This window comes from Mixophyes fleayi, chromosome 6 (genome assembly GCF_038048845.1).
Source record: "Mixophyes fleayi isolate aMixFle1 chromosome 6, aMixFle1.hap1, whole genome shotgun sequence".
Taxonomy (NCBI): domain Eukaryota; kingdom Metazoa; phylum Chordata; class Amphibia; order Anura; family Limnodynastidae; genus Mixophyes; species Mixophyes fleayi.
In genome coordinates this window covers 41,226,973-41,246,823 of record NC_134407.1, presented here as the reverse complement: position 1 = coordinate 41,246,823, position 19,851 = coordinate 41,226,973, and the positions used below count along the sequence as shown (strand labels likewise).

At 38.9% G+C, this 19,851-nt stretch overlaps 1 protein-coding gene across 2 annotated transcripts in view; it reads right to left on the bottom strand.

The window, feature by feature from the left end:
- CCDC6 (coiled-coil domain containing 6) overlaps nt 1-19,851 on the bottom strand; it is a 40,519-nt gene that overhangs the window by 6,570 nt on the left and 14,098 nt on the right. Inside the window, exons 2-5 of one of the 2 annotated variants that reach the window (XM_075216347.1) lie at nt 10,486-10,635; nt 6,475-6,615; nt 1,342-1,445; nt 263-423 (exon numbers count right to left, since the gene is read on the bottom strand). In XM_075216347.1, coding sequence (XP_075072448.1) covers nt 263-423; nt 1,342-1,445; nt 6,475-6,615; nt 10,486-10,635 — 556 coding nt within the window. The remainder of the gene's footprint in view (nt 1-262; nt 424-1,341; nt 1,446-6,474; nt 6,616-10,485; nt 10,636-19,851) is intronic. The other variant, XM_075216348.1, reaches the window with a different exon arrangement.

Below are 19,851 nucleotides of genomic sequence, written 5' to 3'. Positions count from 1 at the left end.
CGGGGTACGTTTGCTGGTCTTGCTCACTGGACACTTTTTGGAGTAGACCATTTCTGGTAGTAACTATTCTCTCTCTCACAATATTTTAGCTAGGGTCCCTCTTAGTTTAGGCACCGGTTTCCAATAATTGATAAAGTCTCCGAGACCCTCACCATGGGAAGGCTAGAATGATTTATAGCATCCAATGGAACAATGTGGAAGGAGAAATGGTCGGTCCAGAAGAAACACCAGAGTACACCTGCAGGAGAAATGATGTACTTACGCTGTAGCTGAGCAGCTCTCAGTTGTTTCTTTAGTCTCTCCACTTCATTCTTTAGGAACCGTATGTGTCTCATCATGTTTTCTGGGGAGTCTATTTCCATGGATATGTCTCGCGGTGATGGTGGAGCAGAAACCGGCTGGTCTAATTTCTCTTGTAAAATTCTGCAGAGAAATAAATGTGCTGCTAGGAGTCTCAGAAGAGAAAGACTTGTGTACAGCAAAATAAACTGAAATTCGCAGAAGAGCCATTTTCCAGCTGTATGTATTACATATCCAACAACAAGGACCCAAAACCAGTCTACAATTGTAACCCACTGGCTGTACACCTGTGTAAGACCTTTATAAAGATTCTTGGTTTCATCTGGGGAGTACACTGCACAACTGTAGTAATTCAGGATGATGAACCAGTGACCAGGTTTACACTAAGCGAAACGAAATAAGGATTAGTTGAAAACCATCTTAAAAAGCAAAAAAGGAATTTTCCTGCCACCTGGGCTGACTTATTTCTCCTAAATACCGGCTACAGCGCAATAAATGTGCACTAGTGTGAAGGCAGAGCAGGGGTGGGATGGGGAGGGTTTTCAGTTCTTGTCCTCCCCTGTAAAACTGTATACATCTAGTACAATACAATACAAATAATTGAGGAACACAATACACAAATTCAACATCTACCACAAACTTGAATATGGTCACAGCGCCATCTGCTGTCACTCAACGTCTATACAGTAGAGCACAGTTCCCCACGAGTGGCAATAGGCCAGCAACCAAAGCTCACTCATTCCCTCAATTGCTCTAGCACAACACAAATTCCTCTCTTAAAACAATAATAATTCTTTTTCATATTCTTTGTTGAGAACTGAACGAGTCTTCATCACTAGAGTGTATCTTATGGGGGAACTCTGGGCTGCAGGTGTCTGATCAGACTGAGATCAGGGGGCAGATTAGTGACTCCCACAAATAAAACCAACATCTAGAAAAAAATCATTGTCTATAAAACTGGGTTTGCACAGACTATTGCGAGTTGAACCTTTAGTAACGCCAAGAAAACCTCCACAAACACGTGACACTTTGGAGACTCACCTCTTCTCTGCTTCAAGCTTGTCCATCCTCTTCCAGAGACGGTTAACTAGTGCTTCTTGCTCTTGTTCCAAGGTGTTTTCAAGGTCAATTTTTTCACGTCTTAGCTGAGTGCATAAAAAACAGATTTCTGTTACAAAAAGAAACCATGAAGAAGATGGGGGAAAAAAAAAAAGTGTAATGTAAGCGCAATAATCCCCAGAAGGTATCTTATACAGGGGAGAAGAATTTTAAGATACATAATGAAGAATTAGGACGATATTTCAACACACCAATTAGTACCACCCTTTTTGTGTCTCCCCCTTCCCTTTAGTATGTTAGCTCTCATGAGCAGGGCCCTCTTTCCTTGTGTGCTCCTTCTACTGTTCCTTCACCCTCTGTACCTCTTGGCCTACTTCCCTAGCCCTGTTTTCTTAAGCATTTGCCTTCTTCTCGCTGATTTCTACCATCCCTTTCACAATCTGTCCCAGAGTTAATCTGATTTGCTTCGCCCTGTCACCTGTGTTTGTATATATTTTTGCATCATGTTGTGTCTTGGTTCTGCTTTCTGTATATGTAATGTACGGCGCTGCGGACCCCTTGTGGCGCCTTATGAATCAAACATAATAATAATCTGCAATTCTGGGGCATCAATTCATCATTTTATATCTATATATGTACACATATACATTCCATTAGACAGTAATTGATAATGTATAGTAGTAATAAGCCTCTTTATATCTTTTGAGGCTTATTAGGTTATTGTTCAATATTGAAAAAAATCAAACTGATGGGTAACAAATTAAAGGCTTGCGCATCCCATAATTTGGGATTATAATTGGTGATTACACTGCCCCCCCCTCCCCACATTCATTAATAATATATGCAATCATATTTAATACAATATTTTAAAACACGCTGTGCTTAAAACATCATGTGTAAGAGGTATGTCACACAATGGAAGGCTGGGAAACACTGACTGACGTGATGCATGTGGAGCCTATAGACAAAGGGAGAGGTAGATGAGTGATACAGATTACAAATTGAAAAAAACAAAAAATAAATAAACACTCTAAAATGAATGTTATGCAACTACTGTGCTGATTTTATAACTCTCTCTATACACACACATATATCTATATCTACCATACTGCTTTGATTCTAAAGAAGCACCTTTTTCCCCCCATATAAACCTCTCTAAAACCAGGGTGTGTCTTAGAATAGCAGGTGGAAGTTTGACCGCTGTCGCCTCACCCACCCTTTGAATACAGAGGCGCTCTTTGCAAGTGTGGAGCCACCGTTATTTCATTATAGTGGAGCTGTAATTCATTCATTTTGATTCCCTTCTGCAATCAAAATGTTGTCAAAAAGATGCACTACGAAGCCACATTGAAACCAAAAGTTATTGTGTATGCAGAAGAACATGGAAATAGATCTGCAAGTCGACATTTTGACATTAATGAGGTAAACGTTTGGAGAAATGATCAAATTCCATATAATCAAAGCTTTTCTTCTGTTGGGGGTACTGAAAATAGTGTGCGTTTTACAATCAATGGCGTATTAGAATCGCTGAAATACGGTATAAATATCTATATATCTACACATACATTCCATAAGTCCAGGAAGGGGAACATATAAGGAGGAACTTGGTGTTCCAGACACCCACATTTGAACGTGAGTCTGGACATTTCTATATTACATATGCTATTGTAGAAATCAAAGGCACATATACTATAGACTTAATAAGGCCAGTACCAGTGCTGGTAACTGTCGAATTTGCATGTACTGGGACCCACATCTCGGATACTTACTTAAACAAGGACAATAACGGTGCTGTTATCGATATACTCAAATGTTTTGGGATTTACCAATTGGCTATCAGACATCTGAGAGAGTCTGTAAGGGGTATATTTACTAAACTGCGGGTTTGAAAAGTGGAGATGTTGCCTACAGCAACCAGATTCTAGTTGCCATTTTGTAGAATGTACTAAATAAATGATACCTTGAATCTGATTGGTTGCTATAGGCAACATCTCCACTTTTCAAACCCATAGTTTAGTAAATATACCCCTAAGACTTTACTTTGCAGTAACCCAAAGAGGTACATGAACAGTGTGAATGGTGAACTATAATGTTTCTGGAACACATCGATTGGTTAACACAGACATTTAAGAGCGTTCTTAAAACTCTGTATTGTGGTAACCCTATAGGGGGTAAATCTATGAGCATTGAACATTGTTACATATCTCATTGATGCAATATGTAAACTATAATAGTTCTGGCAGGAACATTTGATGTATGTTTATTTGAATATGTATGTGGATAAACAGCGGAGCTATTTTATTTACCTAGCACATATCACTAACATTCACACAACACTAGTGGAGTGTCGGGAGTACAGATTTAGTCTAATATTTTAGATGTGTGCTTTTCCTGTGGATATCTGCTCATTTCTGGGGAAACTGTAGATTATCAAGTCTTGGTGACTGAATAAATGTGCAATTGAGAACTGTTGCCTGAGATTGGACTAACAAAAGAGAGGATGCTATGGTCCTTTATTCACTTATGAATGGGTGAAATAGTGCAATGTTCTTATTCTTGATACACAAACACATATGCCTGTATAGTATTCCAATAGGCATTGCACAAAGCAGATGCATCTCCAGCAGATGTGGTAATTTAGTTTGCATTTATCATGTTCCTTTAAAACAAACTGCTGCAAAGAGCACCAATTCATGACAAGGAATTTATCGCCATCTAGTGGCCTAAACATAACTTCACACCATTCAGCTGTCCATGCACTTTTCAGCAACTAAAGAATCCTTAAAACAGCATTAAAATATGATAACTTATTTCTAATGGGCTCATTCCCACTACTGCGTGTTACAATGTGCATCCTAATTCTCATGCATTAATGAGCACTAACCGTACAACAGATTGTATTGGTAAAAGCGCAACACATCAAAACTGTTGGAAACGCATAAACACACCACACACCTAAACATGTCTAAAGCAAGAGTTTCATTTTCGCCTTTTACATGTTTTCCTAGTGTGTGTGCGCGCGCACTGATTACATCAGTTCTCATATGTTTGGAGATGTGCATTATGATTAAAATAAAATTAAAAAAAGAATACTGGGAAACTGGGTAATCCATTGTTTTATAATGCAAACAAACTAGACTGTATAGGCACTTTAAAAGATGCACTGTACTTCATTTCTTACATAGACACATACACCAAGAACATTCTGTGTATCTGGCTTTGTTCTCAATGTAAAATACAGCCCATTTATTTTCATCTAACCGCTTTATTTTAAATATAAGCCCCTCATATCCGGAACCTCCCTAAACCGGGAATAAGACAGGTGTGCTTCTGACTCTCACTCTCCTATAGCCTCACCTTATGTATTGCATGTTTCCATCTTTTAAACCATAAGGAGGAACAGTTTTAATGTAAGCCCACTGTTTGTGCTACAATTTCCCCTACTGCATAGCACCGCAGGTGAAAACACAGAAATAGATATATATGTTAAGTCCGCACCACTTACTGTGAAAAAGCTGCAGCATTTTAAGGGGGAGGGGGTTCAATTCCCCCCAGAATAATGCAGCACTCAAAGTATTACCGTTAATACGGTAATTTTAACACAGATTTCTGCTCGCGGCTCAGGATGCCGCAAGCAACAAGTCAATTGAAATTACCAGTTTAACGGCAATAATGCGCACAATTGCCACAATATCAGTAATAGTGAGCAGGCCGTGTTACTTTTTACAGTAACGCGGCCAATTGATTTCCCACCTAAGTGACAGAAAACTAGTCTTACTGTAAAAGCAAACCTGTCATCTACCGAAAAACTGCACATTAAACAAACATCAGAATAAAACACATCTAAACATATATTACCATTTAAAGGTTGTTATAAATATATAAATATTCCCTATCTTACACGCTAGGATGAAGTTAGTCATGGTCTGAGCAGCCACGAATAGGAGTGTGAACAGCCCACTTACTGGCAAGAGCAGTTCACAATCAAATGCGGAAAGAGAAATATTTCACAGAACCGTTTTGAAAATTACGCTCATCTCAACTCAAACATACTTCCTCAGAAACATCCTGTGACATCAAGCTAGCAGCTAGTACAGTGCACCTGAATGATCACAAGCTATCAACAGCTAGTATTCCCGAATGTCTGGGGCAGTATGGACACAGAGGGACAGGCTGGTTTTTGTCAGTGACAGTATGTGTGGTACTAACTGTACATACAAATTAGGCTATTTTATAGACTATAATTTCAATGTTAGGTTTTCCACAACTGTATGACATGTACGCTTTAAGCAGCCGACACTGTGGGGAATTCAATTGGCCGCATTACTGTAAAAAGTAACGCGGCCAGCAGACTATTATGATAATAGTGCGCTTAAATACCATTACAATAGATACAACAACAGCATTTTGCTTGCAGCGCAGAAAGCCGGATTAAATACACCGTAATAACAGTAATAGGGTTAGCACGGTGATACTCTGGAGGGAATTAAATTCCCCCCATTATGTGCTACTTTAACCTAAGCTGGGAAAGCAATGCGGGTGATGGAAAGCCACGTTACCATATTCTACTGTAAGAGAACAAATATATAGTTTGTTTTTGGGTTATACCTTTGGATATGTACATCTGTGAGGGACTGGCGGGTAGACGCATCAGACCTTTTAAAAGGACAGAGCAACCAATCAGATTGTAGCTGTCATTTTCTAGAATGTACTATTTATAAGATAGCTAGAATCGGATTGGCTGCTATTGGCAAAAACCACCACTCTCTTGTTAGGTTTGATACATCTAACCTAGTGAGTGTTTATATACAGCAGGTTGCCATGAGTGGTCTTCCCCTATTCACTCATCTAAATAAATGTCTAAACATAATAAAAGTAGTGGCACAGAGAGGTGGTGGTGGAAATGTTTACACGTGTGTAAAACAATGCCTGAGATGCACTGTGTAACCGCTGTCTATAGCGGGTGCTATCACTGAATGTATAGACACGCTCTTTAACAATGTATTTCATTCTAGCTCCATTATATAAACTGTAAAGGAAAGCTTTCAAAAGTGCACTTAATGTACAGTATTGCTGTATGTTTCTGGAACAGATACATAGTTGCTGCTATAATACCTCATGTTGTACCTGTTCTAGTGTTAGTTGTTTGGAGATGGTGTCATTTTCCAGTTTCTTTATTTTCTTCATCAGTTTGTTAACTTGAAACTCTTGTTCTTGCTCGAGGTGTTGTTCAAGCTCTGCTTTCTCATGCTGTAACTAAAACAAAGGGAAGAAAACGGGACGTTACCCCCAAGCATCCACCGCGCCAACACTATCTCTAGTTTATTAGAATTTACATCACTTTAAAGAGAAAATCCTCATTTTAAAGGAGATTTTCCTTTTTTTATTAAAGTGTAGCTGTTTGGTCTTGTATTCTCAGCCAAATGAAGATATCAGTAACAGATTGCAATGAAACAATATCCTCCACATTATCCTGAAAATGCTACTTGCTTGATTACCTTTGAACAAGGCATATCTCAGGGTATTAAAAGTATTAATATACCTTTAACAAATATTTAAACTGAACCCTTGACATTTACACAGTTCTGTTTATTTACCATTTAGTGTGCAACGGCATATTAAAGCCACTACACTAATGGGGACTAAGAACTGAATCCCTGAAGAATGGTATACAGAGAAAGCAGCGATCCACACTTCTGTGGTTGGATTATACATGGCTTGTAAAAGAACCATACAAGCAATCTGACATAGGATTTCCTGTGAATCTAATGGCCCTGGGGAAGCATATACAATGTATGTAATGCTTCAGCATGAATGTTACACTCTATACAGAGGTTAGTTGATTGATTAGTGACACAACTATATAGTCTTGATGTGCCCCAATAACCGCAAGAAGATCTGTACATCTTAGGGATAGTTTTACTAGATTTACACCGTTTTCTGTGCTGTCCCCTATCCACCCTACTGCTGTAGCTCTCCAAGTTTCTAAGCCCCACTTTATCCCATCTGTATAAATTACAAACAAGAAAACAATTAAGCACTAACTCAGCTCAATGTGTATGATCTCTATAAAGCATTACTACATAATTAGAAATAATAAGAACATTAGCATGCAGTGTGTAGCCCCTGCAACTCTGCTGCCCTAGGCCCTAGACTACGTTGTCTTTCCCTGGTGTACTGTCACACATGGACATATAAATATGGATTAGTATGAGCCCTGCAGGAACTGCTCTCAGTGTACAAGAGTGGGGAAGGATTGTGAAGGCAGCATTCTCCATATCCAAGAACAACTGTTTTTCACTTTGCAGGATCTCTTACCTACTGGCTTGTAAACGCTGCACCTGACTCAATCCACTGCTACTTCCTTCCCTGTCAGCCAGTCATACTGCGGCTAACTCAGGGGACAGCTTGTGATTGGGTAAGGAGTGTCCCAGTCAATCAGTCCAAAGTCATTCTGAGGTGGGACTACGAGTAGAGCAGTCAGCGTAGCATTTTTTTATTTTAATTTTTTTAAAAAAAATTCTCATGGATTACAAATTAGGAATTCATATTCAATTACAGATGAAGATCCCCAAATAAATATTTATTTATTTTTTTAAATAAATAACTTCGTAAATGAGGGTTTGGGTGGGGTTTAATTACATTATGTTTATTCAATGATCATGTCCATTTTATTTACATTTACTTATTTTTGTATAACAGACAGGGACCTTATGGACCGCTTGCTATTATTCTGGGACCACTTAGCTGGCAATGTTGCCACTCCAGGGTCTCCAATACTCATCATTACACTGGTCCTCACAATCAAGGGGGCCCGGGATGAGTACATTTCATACACAGGTAAACGCAAGGTATTTAAACACAATTTCACATACTGTTTGCCATTATGTCTTTTGATGGACTCCCAATGCCAGGTCAGGACCCTTAAAAATAAATAGTTTTAAGTGTTTTATTAAGAAAGGACCGCAGCTGAAACATTTTTCTCTCTGTGCTTCATTTACTAAGGCAGAGTAACATTAGCAAACAGCAACATACAAACCGCAGAGGCTGCCAACCGAAGCATTGAAACAGCGGTACTTGCCCTAGAAGTCTCAGAGACTTCCTTATAAATGTGAAACATCGCGCCCATTATAAAAAGAAGGGTCTGCTCCTCTCCAGTATTCCTGGTATATGGTCCAATTTGTTATATATCAGCAATCTCTATGGCAACCTCACCCTTTACTTTACATGTGTAAACCGCAGTCAGGGTACCACACAGCCCAATCACATACATGCTAATGGTTTGGTATGGTTTCATAGGTCAATACTCCCCCATATTGACCGATTCAGTCCCTGTCTTTCCTCTGGAGTTTGTCCGCTAATAAAGATGTGTTCTTTTATATCACCTTTCATACACTATACATTACTTCTTTACATCCGCTGGGAGAGGGTGGATGGTTGGTTATAACATTTCACTTCATGGGTATATTGTTTTCATGCCTGGATGATTGTGTCTATTTGCACAAAGTACAATAAATTCAATATTTTAATTTCCTACAGAGCTCAAGCTCAAGTTAAGCATTTTGTGTTTTCAGATAGTAAAATAGTTAATAACCAAAATCACTTTCTACAAAAAACATATACAAAGTTGCTGAAAGCAACTGTGAAAACATACAAGAAACCCCAAGATTGTTGGTAAGTAAAGGTAGGTAGAGGAAACGTTTGATTTTTAGGTTTTAACTCATAAATAAACTTGGTTTACAGTTTATTAGTACTTCATGATTCAGAGGGTTTTATCAAATTAAAGCTATGCCTTGTATGTCTGAACTGGTCTCCTAGAACTTTATCTTTCATTTGAACAAAACAAAAGTTGGTTATAGAAATGTTATATTTAAACACTAATGCTTTCAGTACATCAAAGTCATCAAAACTAGACAGCAACATAATATTATTCTTACATTCCACAAACAATGTAAGCCCTACTATATAGGACTGAATTCTACCACTTATCAACAGGATGTGTCATAGTACAGTCTCTGCATTTACACTTCAATTATTTTTTTAAATAAATGTATTCTAATTTATATGCTATAGTTGCACTGTGCTTTCTATCTAGGCCTCTGCGTTAAACCCAAATAAACTTTTTCCCACGCTGGTAGTGTGGAAGCTATTCTGCCAGCGTGGGTGGTTGGCAGGCTATGCTATTTTACATCATGGGTATAACACATTGATTTGTATTGTATGATTTTCACTATTGGCCTGGTCAGCTGGGATACCCTAAGTGCGGGTCTCGTCCCCTCCTTGTGAATGGATGAAATGCAGCATGTGTAACTCGTGTGCGCACATTTAGATGGTTGCCCATGGCAAATCTACCTGTGACCACAAGCATGACAAGCTGGCACTTGGCCGATCGCAGGTATTTTACTGGTGTAATACCCAACCTTACAAAAAATTGTGACAAGTGTTCACGGTCATGTAACTATCATCAGATTACATTGGGAGCCAACGAGTCATCATGAGGATTACAGCGTTTTGCAAATGTGATGTTGCCCTTCCAAATTACACACAGATTAATATGGTGTTTTATTTTGTTGAAGGGCATTATGTGATTTAAAATAAAATAAAGGAAATGTATACATTTGAACCAATAATTTATTTAACAACTTGGTGTAAAGAGCAACATTGTGCTACAACCCACACAAGCAATCCAATATCCGCTTGTTTGCAGTCTACTGAAAGCTGATTAGTTGCTATGGGTTACAGCATAAAATTTTGTATTATTTTATAGAAATGCGCCTGTGTCTGTAACTAAGCTGAATGCATATAACATGACTGTCTTACTAAAGTGAAATATTCTAGACCAATGGAAACACAGATTGTAGTGGCCCTTTGCTGAAAGAGCAAAGGGTTTAAGGTTCATGTAAAAGACATCAATATACAGTTACCGACATTGTGCCACAAATCCATAATCAAGACCAGTTTGTTTAGTTTCCATTCAGTTTCCAAGCTGTGAGCTTTGATGCAAATCTAACAACTTATGTTTTGTGCTTTGGATGCAAAAGGACATTAGATTCTTGTGTTTGCAGGACCAGCAGAGGAGAACACCAGCATAAGCTCACAGTGTTATGGTGAAGGAACAGAACCCACCTGCATGAGCTTCCGTGACAGCTCATTAGTGAGGAATTCCTCTTCTTTCTCATAATTGACTGCAAGTGTTTCCTTCTCTTTCTGCAAGGCCTGGATCTTCTTAAATAATGTGTTGCTGATGAATTCTTCCTCTTGCTCAGCCCTCGCTTGCTGTCGGTGGGGGGGGAAAAAAAAAGTGAAGGGTTAAGAAAAAAACAAAACAAGAAACAAGCCAATGTTCAATTAAAATTAATTTGTTTAACAGACATATTTCCAACACGCACTGCACTTTTTTCAGCCTACTTTCTGAAAGGCTGCATGTCAGAGATGGCTACTAACAATTACTACAGGGACAGCAGTAACAGCGCCATCTGCAGGATATAAGGTATATTAATTTCACTAAAAGTACAGGTAGGCTTTCTACTGAACATTGTTATCAAGCTAAATACGTATCTGAAATAAGAGGTATTAATTCATACAAAAGGAAGATTTTTTTTTTCACATTCTCATCTTAAACACAATGAAGACTGCACTACATTCATGCTCACATTGACACTTTGTTACCTTTAGTTGTGCTTTAAACATGGACAAGAAAGGTGTGCATCTAATTCTAACACTGCACATCACTGTGATAGATCTGGACTTAAGGCTTTTAGCATTACTCGTTTGCAACCCATTTTAAAAGTACACAGTGTAGCCAATATATCAGGGTACACGTCTGTGTATGTAGCAGAATTAAAATATCAGATCAATAAGTATCTGCGGTGAGCAGGTTTGGAAATAAACCATATTACACATACAGTCACCTGACAAGTATCATCATGTAAATGTCTGGTTGGGCATAAAAATCAGGCTACAATGCAATTATCTTGCAGGAAAAGGAATCTATAATAAAAAGGCAGTGTTTTTAGCACTTGGAAGGTGTAAAATGCATCTATAGACGGCCGTCTTTAATTAGGAGTCCTGGCCCCACTACAACGTTCAATAAGAAAGGAATGTGTTAAACTTTCCTTCTAAAATTGTCTAACAGAAAAATTTAGAAAATAATCTTTATGTGTATCATCTATATGGGATTATAGGACATGAACTACTCCCTAATAAAGTAGAGCTCACCGTCCATAAGAGCCAAGATTCTGTTTCTTATATTCCCATTATCTATTCCTAAAAGAAAACATTTATGAAGACTGGATTAAGTTGTGCAACTCTGCAGACAACAGACGTTCGCCGTCATTTTGCAAGTGACAGAATCCGATTGGTTTAGAAGGGCAATACCACATTTTTCCCTATGCATCAATTTCCATAAATGCTTCCCAGCATCATCTCCCAACCGTATATACCATAACAAGCCTCTCATAATATAAACTTGTCTAGTAGACAGGTGGAAGTTGGTTGCCAGATTTTATTTTATTATTGCTCACTTTGGGGGTCAAACACTGGGACCTCTACATTTGCGGCCAGCATTACCTTCACCTTAATAGAAAACAGATAAATTATAACAACCAAATATATTAATATATTCATCCCATAATATTTTACATAAGGCAAATATACCAATGTAGTACTAATGCAAGCTACAGGACGGGACACATCCCAGTCTCCACGCTCTCTCCCTCTTAGATCACAGTGGAAGCTGCCAGTGCTCTGTCACTCAATCCGCTTCCCCAAACACTGCCTTGTTGGTCTGAATCACAAGCAAATGCTTGTGACCTAGTTTAATTATCTGGAACAGGTTACATTTACTAATTGAGTAAACACTGCCACAAACCTCCCAGGGCATTGTTGCAGCAAGAATCAGGCAAGCTCAGACTAAAGTAATCCTAGGAAAGTTGTGGGAGGAGGAAAACTACATCTAGTAGACACAAATTAACAATAATTCAACAAACGTGTACAGAAAAATACAATTACAGCATGTCAAACCCTGGTCCTACATTTTATAACATCATATCTAGCATGAGCAAGTTGCGATAACATTTGCAAAATCCAGATCATATGGGGCAGACCCGGACAACCTGTGACTCTCCAGATGTAGCAAAACTAGAAGTCCCAGCATGCTTTGCCAGGCGATAAATGACAGGGTATGCTGGGACTTGTAGTTTCACACCAACTAGAGAGCCACAGTTGTCCAGGCCTGATATATGGACTGCTTAGACTATAGCATGCCACAAGTATATGTTAAAATGTATATAAATCTATTTACTATCCGTGTCCATAATAAGTAGAGATGGTCACTGACCCCCGTGTTTTGGTTTTGGATTCGGTTTTGGATCTGGATTACCGTCGTGTTTTGGTTTTGCAAAACTGCCATTGCGTGTTTTGGTTTTGTTTGGTTTTGTTTTGCTATTTTTTGGGAAAATCCATGTTTTTGGGCCTAAATTAACCCAATTTAGTGCTCCAACTGTTTTAGAGACAAGTAATCTAATTGTTGAGGTAATAAATCATCCAAAAAAACAGTTTAATTCTTCGTTGGTAGGCCTATTCTACACACAAAACAGATTGTCTTCCTCTCCATCTATGCATATTGGCAATGCAGCCATCGTCTTTGAATGTATATTACACCCTACACTTATAGTTAAATATGTAAAGAAATGGAAAAAGCCAGTTTGGTTTCTGCCTCTCAAGGCCCCCCTCCACTTGTATAAAATACCAAAAAATTCAGCCATTATAGACTGTACAATATTAATTGACATGGAGAAAGCCAGTTTGGTTTCTGTCTCTCTAGGCCCCCCTCCACTTGTATAAAATACAAAAAAATTCAGCCATTATAGACTGTACAATATTAATTGACATGGAGAAAGCCAGTTTGGTTTCTGTCTCTCTAGGCCCCCCTCCACTTGTATAAAATACAAAAAAATCCAGCCGTTATAGACTGTACAATATTAATTGACATGGAGAAAGCCAGTTTGGTTTCTGTCTCTCTAGGCCCCCCTCCACTTGTATAAAATACTAATAAATTCAGCCGTTATATACTGTACAATATAAATTGAAATGGACAAAGGCAGTTTGGTATCTGTCTGCATCAGATCCTCTCTCCACTAGGAGTAAAATAGAAAACTATTCAGCCGTTATATAATCTAGAATATAAATAGAAATTGAGAAAGGCAATTTGGTATCTGTCTGCATCATAATCATCAACATCATCATTAGCACCCTCGTCGCCTACACAAATCTCCCCCTCATCCTCTTCTAATTCCAAAGTGGCATCCTCAATTTGGGTATCACCGGCTACACTCGGGCTATTAAGGCACACATCAGCAGAATGCTCACGATTAGACATCCCACTGTTGGATGGACTCTCCACAGGGATTGTTGTCATTTGTGAATCAGAGCAAATATTCTCCTGTAATGCCTCACTGTTATCTTGCAGCTCGGCTTTGACGCGTAACAGTAGTTGTGCACCAATTGTAGGCTGGGTAACTTTTTGGGATCTGCCACTAATAGCCAAAGGTGAAGGCCTCATTCTCTCTTTGCCACTGCGTGTGTAGAATGGCATGCTTGCAATTTTTTTTTTATCGTCACTTAACTTTTGCTCAGTTACACTTCTTTTTCGCTTCAATACAGTAAATTTTTTTTTGGTTTTTGTTTTTTGCACTAATTTGAAAACACTCTGTTGTTTGACATCGCCTTGGCCAGATGACGTACTGGGAACACTAACATCAGGACTGGTGACAGAACCTGGTTGCTCATTCAGATCATATGTGGACTGCTTTGAATCCATTCTGAGCGCAAACCACTGGGGAGTGCTAAAAATTATTTAGTAGATACTGCTGACAGATATGACTTTTGACAGCCAGAAATATTAATGCACATTTAGGGAGGACACCCCAAAAGCACTGAGGAGTGCTAAAAATTATTTAGTAGATACTGCTGACAGATATGACTTTTGACAGCCAGAAATATTAATGCACAATTAGGGAGGACACCCCAAAAGCACTGAGGAGTGCTAAAAATTATTTAGTAGATACTGCTGACAGATATGACTTTTGACAGCCAGAAATATTAATGCACAATTAGGGAGGACACCCCAAAAACACTGAGGAGTGCTAAAAATTATTTAGTAGATACTGCTGACAGATATGACTTTTGACAGCCAGAAATATTAATGCACAATTATGGGGGACACCCCAAAAGCGCTGGGGAGTGCCAAATATGAAGAAAAAATAATAAACCTCTATCCTCCTCTCTGCACTAGCGATTTTGGTTAGAGCAATTGCAAGAACAATATTGTATTCTCTGTCCCTGCTCTAATTAGCCTATGACTACACCCTGCTCTCTCCCTCTGTCAAATGGCGATGGATTGCTGTGGAGGCGTGTATTTATAAAGTTGAAGTATCGCGAGAACCGAGTCCCGAGATCCGACAACGTCACAATGACGTTCGGCCTCGATTTGGATTCGGAATGGGCGGGAGAGTACCGAGCTGCTCAGCTCGGTACTCGGATACCCAAAGTTCGGGTGGGTTCGGTTCTCGGAGAACCGGACCCGCCCATCTCTAATAATAAGGGATTGCTTTGCAGGACATATTTATCCCTATTTGCACCGAGTGAAAATAGAACTTGGGAGTTCTAGTGCTTTATATGACATTTCCCAACAGCCAATTTATTTCCTGCCCACATTACATGTTTATTGTACAGTGGATGTATTCAGTGAAATAAAGATGTTCACCCTCAAAGTTGTGACTTCTAAATATGAGTGTTCCCTGCCATAGTCACAAGACACAGGAATGAAAAAAAGAATACATTTTTTATCTAACAAGGGCTATATAGGGAGATGACAAATAGGGTTGAGCAGCGAGAAGGCAGTCTTTACCCAATGTGAAGTTGTGCTGCTAGTTTTGGACAGTTATACACCCAGTTTATCTGTAAGACTGCTGCTTGTCTGAAGGAGCTGTGGGTGACCAGGCCTTTATTTACACATAACTACTTTCAACTAGGCTTGTGTTGACACTTAAAACTCCAAAACAGATTTTGTTAAGTGCATTAGAAATGAATATGAGCCACAAGTGGTGGAGGCGTCACTATCGTGATGGCACCCACTGTCCCAGGGAACTGCAGAACTTTTTCATCATTGATTTTGCTCACCACCTCAGGAGTGGAGTTATCAGCTCCTCTCAAAGCAGCTGCAAAGTAGCCGTATTACCTGGAAGCACAAGATGCATTTAGATGTCTGCAGCAAGCGGCTGATAGATCAATGCATTATATATCACAAGCTACACAGTGGACACGTGGCATAAACACAGCCCTTGTGTACCCAAGCTTTGAGCTGTCTGATCCTACCTGTGTTAGGGTGAAAGAAGCATTATTTTAGAAAAAAATCAGGAAAAGTTCAGTTAATAAATCTGGGGGTGGGGGAGCAGAGCTTTATCAAGACTTTCAAGGCAAAATAGGGTGAAAAACAGCCCATAAAGGTAAGATATGCGAGGGACACGAGATCCAATGACTAGAACTGCTGAATATTTCTGGCCTCTCCATTGTATGGAATAACCTTTTAGGGAGGAGATAACTTGAAAAATATTGATTAAAAAACAAATACAAAACATTAAGTACAGGTAGTTGTGGTGGATTATAAAGTCCATTCATGGTCAACGCTGACTTTAAAATCACCAGCTCCACTACAGTAGGACTGGATTAGGAATGGAGGACGACAGAACTGTGCCACTAGAATGTGTGGTAAGCAAAGGTAAGCATAACTTTATATTAAGCCCACACAAAATTTTATTTTTAGTATTGAGTGGAAATTTTCCAATGATCTTAAACTCATATGTTTTTGTCCAATTTAAATACGAAGGACTGAATACATAAAAATATTCTTATTATAGGAGTAAAACCTACAATTCCGGCACTAGCTAGTCTGCTGGCAGAGCTCATCCTTTAGTACAGTTACATTGCTTTGTTCCCCAGATAACCTTTTCCTCTTCTTGAGGAGTGACAATCCCGTCAGTACAATAGCTTGGAGGACGTGGCCAAACGACAACATAAATGTGAACATATATGTGACATGAAAAGCCTGAAACTGTGACAGAGCAGGCAAAGAGGTAGCAGACAACATCCAAGTCTTACTCATAGCCTAGTCAGAAGGATTACAAAAATGTGTCTAGTATACACATTCTCTTATGCTAGCACAAGTAAGCACAGGAAAATTCAGGTGAGTGTCCCTTTAAGACAGAACAGGAGTGATGGCCTTTGGAGGTTTCTTAGTACTTATTCATGATGAAAGCAAGCAGACAGACTGCTCATCCTGTTCATTTACATTAGTCATTAATAAATAAAAGCAATGGCTAATTTTAACTCAACACTATTCTATAAACACTACTTTGCTTATTGACAATTAAGTACATATATCAGTATTGCAAGGAGAAATCTAGGCATAAAATAAACCCACCCCAACCAGTATAATCATGGACAGCTCATCCCTGGCATCCCTTGGCTTGAGGACTATACACCCATAACATATTCTGCTTCCATCAGTCACTGGTTCTCTGTGGGTCCCATATCTAATGTCCACTTATCAGGCATTGTAGGGAAGCCACACACTACACAATCCAGTTGCTCTGACATATCCCTACTGACCTGATCGGCAGATAATTTGAACGCACTTGCATTGAAACATAGTACCAAAGATCCAAATATTTGAGATAAGGGCCATGCTACCAGCCAGGATAGTGCTCTGCTATATTAGGAAAAAAAAAAAAAAAAAAAAAAAAAAGGAGGGGGGGAGCATTTGATGTTATTCATCCATGAATCAGCTTTGTAACCTATGGTTCTGTTTTTAAACAATGTATTTAATTCCTTTTAATATTGTTACTCTATAAAGGATGTACATTTTTTGATACACAAAACCAAGGACAAGAGGAGCGTGTCAAAATAAAAAAAATGTTAGTTTACAAGTTGCTAGAGTGTGCATTTTGTTTACAATAAGGGGGCCACTAAATATCACCTTCCAGCGCCCGATCCATTATATCAAGGAGCTCTGGTCTAGAACAACCTGCAATATCTGTCCAATATAAGGGCTGGCAGGATCTGCATAGTTGGTCAGCATTAGGATCAAAAATGTTCCCTAGAGCAAGACACTTGGGGCTCATACAGACAAGCATTTTGTCAGAACTTGCCCACACCACGTCCCATACAAAACGCAGTCTCAGCAAATCTCTCTGCAGATCATGCAGGCATCAGGACCACTGAAGTGATTAGTAAGAGAAATGCTGAACACAGTCTGCTGTAAGTCACAGGAGGGCGTTAATTCATATAATTAATGAAAAGAAATTACATGGAAATTTCAACACTCCGTGCCTTAAAACTGATCATTTGCACTGAATGTGTTTCATTCCTATTTACAAACAACCAGACAGGTACAGTACACAGAAACAATGCTGTGACTAATGCATGCAACATGTTATATTTTGAGATGAGTGCTGTAAGTTTCAATACTCTTTCTTGGAATTGTGATCACTGTCCCAGGGACCTGCCCACAGAACAGCCCGACCTGTGATTTAAACTCAAGATCCTGATGCCTTAACCATATTCAGATGTTTACTTATGGTGTACTCTATCTGGAAAGTGATGTAAGTAAATCCTGCCAAAAGTAATTATGAACAAGCCCTCAGAAGTGTCAGACAAGCACTGTGTGCAGGTAAAATAAACCATAGAAACAGAACTATGGTTACCCACAGTTCCAAAATAAAAAGGCGCTAAAGGCGTACAGAATATCAGTGTACCAGACTATGGACAGAAACTGCATTAATTGTAACGGCCCCTGTGTTTGTGTAATATATCAAAATAAATACAGTAATCACATTTACTGTAAAACTTACACCAAGGATAAGCTAGAGGTAGCACTTGCACTGTATATATAATTTTTTTCCCAAACCAAAATTAACACATGTGTCTCGTATTACACCAGCTATTTCAAATTAACAGAGTAAAATTTTTAAACTCCAGATATGGTGAAAGGACCATTTAAGGCCTGTCCTTATTTTAACCAGCAATCAAAAAAGCACTTCTGTTTGTCAAGTAAAATAACTTCCATTGAGAGAAGGTGACCGCACAATGCCGCTGGCTGTGCATCAGGGTCACAGCAGTTGTGACATTTGCAGTGTGCCTGACGACATGGATTACTCTGCCAGTCAGTAGTATATAACTACAGACCAGGTTTGGCATTTGTTCCATAAAAGTTAACTTTTTAGTTATTTAATGTGTTTTAATCTATGTCCTTTGTTTCCTCACTAATCACAGCAGGTCCACTAAACAAGCTCAGTAGCAGTTTTAATAAAAAATAGCTTTTGTAGTATAGGAAGAGGGAAAGTGGCAGAAAGGCAATAACAATATGTTATTTGTGCTGTGTTTGAGATATGACCGTCTAGGAATATTGATTTACATTTAAGAGCACTTGTGTTTTATATACTTATTAATATTTGTATACAGATGAACTCTGAAAAACTGAGGAACCATTTGCAAAGAATCTGCATGTATTTTTTTATTATTATTTAAGATACGGTGGCTAAGTGGTTAGCACTTCTGCCTCACAGCGCTGGGGTCATGAGTTCAATTCCCGACCATGGCCTTATCTGTGAGGAGTTTGTATGTTCTCCCCGTATTTGCGTGGGTTTCCTCCGGGTGCTCCGGTTTCCTCTCACACTCCAAAAACATACTAGTAGATTAATTGGCTGCTATCAAAATTTACCATAGTCTCTCTCTCTCTGTGTGTGTGTGTGTTAGGGAATCTAGACTGTAAGCTCTAATGGGGCAGGGACTGATGTGAGTGAGTTCTCTGTACATCGCTGCGGAATCAGTGGCGCTATATAAATAAATGGTGATGATGATACTGCTTTGTTCCACATTTTAGAGTGTGCAAAGCACATCACCTGGCTTGAAAAAGTCCACTGATCTCTATGGGAGAGTATTGTGTACACACTAACAGTTTAACCAACATAGTGCTGTATTTTCCCCCAATTCACTGTTATGGTCTATTCATTTAAATGGGGTTGTGCACTACATGTACAAGCTCCATTAGACTGAATGGAACATAGAAATGAAAGGGCCACTGACGCGAGTGGAGCTGCACAGCACTCACATCACATTCATAGAGCTTCAACCAACCTCTATTCCTTCTTCACCACCAATCACATTGTGACTTGCATGGGAAATTGCTTGTGATTTGCTGAGCAGCTATTGACACTGCCAGAAAATGTGTTCTTCTCTCACCCTGCAGTTGCATCGTTTCTTAGTTTTCATTTTATTTCCAGTGTGATAAAAGAAGATTGGTTTTTTTTTTGCATTACAAATATTCCCTTTGGATTTTCGAACAAAAGATCACCTTTGTTGTCATACAACTCTGTTTTAAAATCAATTTGGTAAAACAAGGTCTTGGGGAGTTTTTATTTCTTTTTCGGATGT